The sequence below is a fragment of the Silurus aristotelis genome, assembly GCF_946808225.1.
Source record: "Silurus aristotelis genome assembly, chromosome: 27".
NCBI lineage: Eukaryota > Metazoa > Chordata > Actinopteri > Siluriformes > Siluridae > Silurus > Silurus aristotelis.
This window is the reverse complement of record NC_139600.1, coordinates 8,097,341-8,103,415: the sequence shown is the minus strand read 5'-3', so window position 1 is coordinate 8,103,415 and position 6,075 is coordinate 8,097,341. Positions and strand designations below refer to the sequence as shown.

At 34.5% G+C, this 6,075-nt stretch overlaps 1 protein-coding gene across 1 annotated transcript; it reads left to right on the top strand.

Annotated features, from left to right (window-relative positions):
* The first annotated feature begins 2,919 nt into the window (after positions 1-2,919).
* LOC310721211 (fatty acid-binding protein, intestinal-like) lies at positions 2,920-5,731 on the top strand. Its single transcript, XM_083532627.1, has 4 exons — positions 2,920-3,074; positions 3,731-3,903; positions 4,092-4,199; positions 5,569-5,731. Exons 1-4 carry the CDS (start codon positions 3,008-3,010, stop codon positions 5,617-5,619), a joined length of 399 nt encoding a protein of 132 aa, XP_083388753.1. The 5' UTR covers positions 2,920-3,007; the 3' UTR covers positions 5,620-5,731.
* The last annotated feature ends 344 nt before the right edge of the window (positions 5,732-6,075 follow it).

Genomic DNA, 6,075 nt, shown 5'->3' with positions numbered 1-6,075 from the left:
TTAATTTATTCGAAACAGTTTATTCTCTTCATTTCATAGCGTTTCTCTTGGCTGCACTGCTTCCAGTACGTGTATGTGGATGTTGGATATTTTGTCCTCTATGTGCTGCCATGTTAATCTAATCTGCCCAGGGCCTTCAAAATCAGTAGTGCTGGCCGATGTACCGTAAACTATATTAGAATGGGTCTGGTTCTTTAACCAATCAGATTTCATATTCGCCTCACGGGTCAGCTAGCTGGCCCAGAATAGCGTCAACTTTTTACCGTCCTCTGATTGGTTGGTCAGTAGCAAGTCCGAGTAGCAAAACACGTCTGTAGCGCAATGCACACATTAATACATCTGAGTTAGACTCTTTTACGCTTAGTGGTTGATGGAGGAAGAGAAATTTATTTGCTTATATAATTTGTTATGTAATGTTAATTTATATTCAAGTTTTAGTTTATTTCTATAGCCCTTTTCACAATTGACAATGGAGAAAGCAGCTTTACAGAACTTAAGAATTAAAGAGAATGATGTATAAACACACAAACACAGATTTATATTATTGTATTTACAGTAGCACCTCGGTCCTGAGGGAATTTAATTAAACTTTCAATTATGTACTCTACTGTGTTTGAATAAAAGCCTGTATTAAGTGGTCGACCACAGGTTTGTTAAGTCTCCGCCTCAAACTTTGGGTGCATTTTTTTTTTTATTATCAATAAACTTTAAATCATATACAACAATGCAAGGGCTATTAAAAAGAAACTAGGATTAGCACATTGTCTCTGTGGCTTCTCACTCTGTACCAGAAATAAGATTTGTTTTGCACATGCATGAAAACACTAAAGAATCAATAGATTTAGCATCAGCCTCTATCCAGGAAGTGCCTAGCGGCTAATGCTAGTGCTATGGATTTTTTGGCATTTTATGTCCAGCTTGAAGAACACACACACACACACACACACACACACACACACACACACACACACACACACACACACACACACACACACAAAAGGTGTGGTCATTAAATTGTTATATGTATAGCTTTTATATGAATCGCACAATGGGGCACTAGTGTTCATGTAGTGCTATCGCTCTTTTTTCTTCTTCTGGTGATAAGCTGAAAATATGTGGACAGTCAAACACTTTCATCTCACAGATCATCAGTTTATATCTAAAGAGGTTTATGAGCAATGAGTTGCATAATGTTGATGGAGTATAAATAAAAAATCTGGGAAAATCAAGTAAAAAGTGACAATTATTGATCACAATAAATTACAATTATATCTTGAATTGTAGCTTGTAAATCCTCTGATTTTATAACTTACAAAGAAAGTGCTAGATTTATGATTTAGCAGCCTCACAAATAGTTTTATATTAGTGCTATTCTTACAAAATGTGTGTGGTTATAGCTTCAAGGGCTTTATTGTTGCTCATAAAGATCTAGTGAGATATAACAAGTAAACATTGTTCTTTCTTATAAAGTTCAAAAGATTCCTTTATTAGCCAAATGGTAAATTGAAAACCAATTTTTTTTCCTAATACAACCTATAAAGTTCCTAATTTCTGCTCAGTCAATCTATTATTCTGTTAATGATTCGTTTCTTTAATTTTAGTTATATATTTTATTTTTATGGGTTACATATTGCAAAAACAAATCTAATAAGAAAGTGTTTTTTTTTAATATTGAATTAATATCTCTGTATTGAATTTAACAAGATGATCCAGTTACAGGTTTTACTAAAAGAACAACAATATAGTTTTATAAGTATATTTGTATATGTAACATTTTTAGCTTAGAAAATTGTCGCATTTTAATTTTACATTTCGTTCTTTTTAAGACATTTAATTTCTTAACATAAATCTTAATTTTTATATTACAAATTTCTGTTCCATTATCTACATTACGTACAATTCATATTTCCTGTAATTGCATAGAACTTCATTTTGTGCAATTCTTTATTGAAAGAAACATTTGGGGGTTTTTTTTGTTTATGGTTCAGACTGAAACTAATAAAAAGCTCCACATCAAACAAAATAAATAACTTACAATGTAAACTTTCCGTAGTTATTTAATCCTGGATCAATGAAATGCTATAAAGATATTTTTTTGTTTGCAACTATATAATTTATTCTCAATTATAAACCAGAAAGCTCTGTCAAAGACTTAGGACAACTGCGATATATAACTCTGGATTTAATTATGCAGACACTTGACCTCTTCTAATCTTGAATATCAACCACTGGAAAGTCTGATCGTTTATTATCTCATTCTTCCATCCGAAGCCTTTTCTTCTTCTTCTTTCGGCTGTTCATATTATGGGTCACCACAGGGGATCATAAGCTGATCAAGTGCCAGATACTGTCACTACTCTGGTCCTCGCTATTTGAACCTTAGACTTATAGAAAGACATTCGGCACTGCAGATTATAGAGAAGGTGACGTCTACAAGTTTGTAAATATTACAAAATCATAAGTCAAGTTAGTTCAGCCAGACAAAGGTCGCGCTAATGTCTTAATTACATTTTATATCCAGATAAGGATATTTGATATGACATCGCTGTTAAAACCAAAGATTGGGACAGAACATGCAATGCATGTTTGGCAGTTAGAGGTTTTTAGATTTCTCGTTTCGAATCGTGAAAAAGTGTGAATTGTGCTGAATTTCCATTAATTTCCATATTTCCATAAAACTGACAAACATACTACTGACTTCACTCACTGCAGTTCTGCATTATTGAGTCTCTGTCGGTGCCTGTCAACTGTGTTATCTGTCAATCAGAACAATAGGAGTACGGGGGGAGGGGGGGGGGGGCAATAATAATTATTGGGCAATAATATATTCTGGGGGCAGGCATTATCTCAATGACCGTATTTGATGTTCAGAGACTACATCATCAGCTGGATAATGGACAGAGATAAAGATTTGCTATAAAAGCATGGAAACAAAGCAGCAGGCTCACTGCCATCACTCCGTTCGCTCGCTTTTTCCTCTTGATCTGCATCACTCTGTTTTTCTATCATGGCACTCAATGGCACATGGAAGAACTACCGTAATGAAAACTATGACAAGTTTATGGAACAGATGGGTGAGTGAAGAATTAGTAAATAACAATTTATAATTATAATTATGTTATAATTAATAATAGTAATTAAAACTGATGTCTCATAGGGTTTAATCTGAAGTTTGCATACATTTAATTATTAATGAATAATGTATAGTTCCTGCAAAGATGTTATGTGAGATCCTAATCTCAGATGTGATCAACAATCTTATAGATGACAAACTGCATTTAAACAGATAACATAATAGAATCTAGAGCTTTTAATACAACGTAAACCATTATTGAGCGAAACATCCACTTTTCATTATTTCTGGGAATGAAAATCCTCCTGACTGATAGAAAAAAGGACACACCTCCCTCGGGTGACAGGTCAAAGGTAGACTCCTTCATTAGGAGTGACAGGTGCAGAATCCACACCTCTTTCATTTAGATAAATTGCAGAAAACACGTCTTTCAGTGGGACTGTTAGGAACAGAGACAACACCTCCTTCATTAGGACAGAAAGAGTGTTCAGTTCAGTGTGACTGACTACAGAGGCCCCACCCCTTTTATTTTTACTGACAAGCACAATTTTGTAAAATTAGCACTGGCAATTGTATATTGAAAGCAATATACACAAAAGACAAAAGTATGTGTACCCAAAAAATAATGTGTTAACATGTTTGTGTGTTTGTGTACAGGCATTAACATGGTAAAGAGAAAGCTGGCAGAACATGACAACCTGAAGCTCATCATCGAGCAGAACGGAGACAAGTTCACCATTAAGGAGTCCAGCAATTTCAGGACCAAAGATGTTGAGTTCACACTGGGGGTGCAGTTCGAGTACACGATGGCCGACGGCACAGATCTCACTGTGAGAACCAAAAGTCAATAATAAACAGTAACGTACCAATCATTAACGTTGAAATCAGTAACACCAAATAAACACTTATTTGCAGGGAATCCTACAAGTGGTTTCTATCTATACATTTGTGCAGTGTGTAGCATGTGCATACAATACGTATGTGTGTATATACAGTATGTATGTGTGTTGTCATTCAGGGAACATGGGTGATGGAGGGAGAGACTCTAAAAGGCACCTTCAACAGGAAGGACAATGGCAAAATTCTGACCACCACCCGATCAGTGGTTGGAGGGGAACTCGTACAGGTAACACACACACACACACACACACACACACACACACACACACACACACACACACACACACACACACACACACACACACACACAAGTACTCACTTTTCAATACACACATTACAATTTTCCAGCATCCTGTACATTATACAGTCCTTAAATATAGCCCTTGTCTTGGCAAATATAATTTGCTGTGACTTTAAAATTTTATTACAGTTTAAATTGTTTCCTATAGGATGCTAGGAAGCTAGAGACATAAAGTAAAATGATTATACAGTCTAATCCAGCTGTCTGGCTGAGTGTGTACCGCTTCCTTTTTTGTATGGATTGAATAATAGTTTGGTTGGGATTAGGGTTACAAAATTTCGGGAATCAAGACTGGAAAATCTCCATAAGAAATAACAGGGAAATATGGGAATTAACAAGAACGAGTAGAAATGAACTGTGAATTTACAATATTGTAGATTAGCCTATAACAGGGAACTTAAATGTACAAAAGATTTTATGCAGTTGTAAAAAACATATAACTGACTGAGCTGACATTTGGGTAAAATAATAATAATAATAAAAAAACTGTCCCCGCAATACAATGTCCTGTGATTACATCCATTAAAGTAAGTTTAGAAATTACTTGGGTAAATATATATAATATCTATGATATTAAAATTTTTCCTTGCAAATACCAGAATGTATTTATACAGTAGCTAGCCAGCCAGTAAATCAGAGATGCTAAATGTAAGCTAGCTCTTTTTTATTGACGATTTATGAGGCCAGTTTTGCTCAAGCTGTAATTCGTTTTTCTTTTACCGCCTGCTTGCCAGCTTTTTGGTACCATACAAAAGTACAATACTGGTCAAAGATTTGGAAACATTACTATTTTTTATGTTTTTGAAAGAAGTCTTTTGTGCTCAACAAGACTGCATTTTTTTAATCTATTTTAGCTTGCATGCATGTCAGCTTTGGACCAAACTAAATGTTTATATTTTTTAGGTATATACTGTACATTTCCCCAAATTTCTAAATAGTTCTTATACATTTCTGCTAATTCCCATTAATTCCTGGTAAGTTTCCAATATTTACAAAATTCCCCCTTGTTAAGTTCCAATGGAAGTTTCCAGAAATTTCCACCCCTTTGCAGCCCTTCATGCTGTAGTCATTTCATGCAGGAGAAGCCTTTGCTATGAAACTGTGAAATACAGCAAATTCTAGATATTTTTCTGACAAAGGTTTATTTATAATTACAAAACTGTGTTCAGCGCTATAAATGAAAATTAGAGTTAGAATTTAATCAAAAATAATTACGTGAATGGTTAAATCATCGAAGACAATAACAAAAATTTGTAAAAGTTTCTAATTCGTTGTATTTTGTTGTATTAAACAGTGCTACAACTACGAAGGTGTCGACGCTAAGAGGATTTTCAAGAAGGCATAAAGGAGGTGTGGAGAAGGCCTGTCCGGTGTTTGAGCAGATTTTATATGAAACGGTCATTGTTGTCATTGCCTGTTATGTTCTCAAAATAAATGTAAGGATTTTTACAACTGTACTTTGTGGTATGAGGATTGATTTTTACTCTTCGCTTTGTCAAAGTTGAGGATTATCTCTGCTCAATTTATCAACTTACAGTATATCATGGAAGAAGTGCGTTCATTTTAATCACTACTACTCTTCACCACAAGAGGGCGCTCTGTAGCTGTTTCTTTAGTATAAAGCTTCAGTCATACGGTCCGTACTTGTATTAAATCAGTCTATATGCAAACATCTTACGAAAAAAATGAAATTTGAATGTATCTTTTAATGTGGTATTATATTGTGTACCTACTATTTGTGACCCAATCAATATAATAATTATTGGACATTTTTGTAGAGTTTAGTATAGTAGTAAAGAGG

Coding starts and splice junctions, on each gene's coding strand:
- LOC310721211 (XM_083532627.1), top strand. CDS start 3,008: ATGGCACTCAATGGCACATGGAAGAACTACCGTAATGAAAACTATGAC. Junction 3,075..3,730: donor CAAGTTTATGGAACAGATGG/GTGAGTGAAGAA, acceptor GTTTGTGTACAG/GCATTAACATGGTAAAGAGA. Junction 4,200..5,568: donor TTGGAGGGGAACTCGTACAG/GTAACACACACA, acceptor TGTATTAAACAG/TGCTACAACTACGAAGGTGT.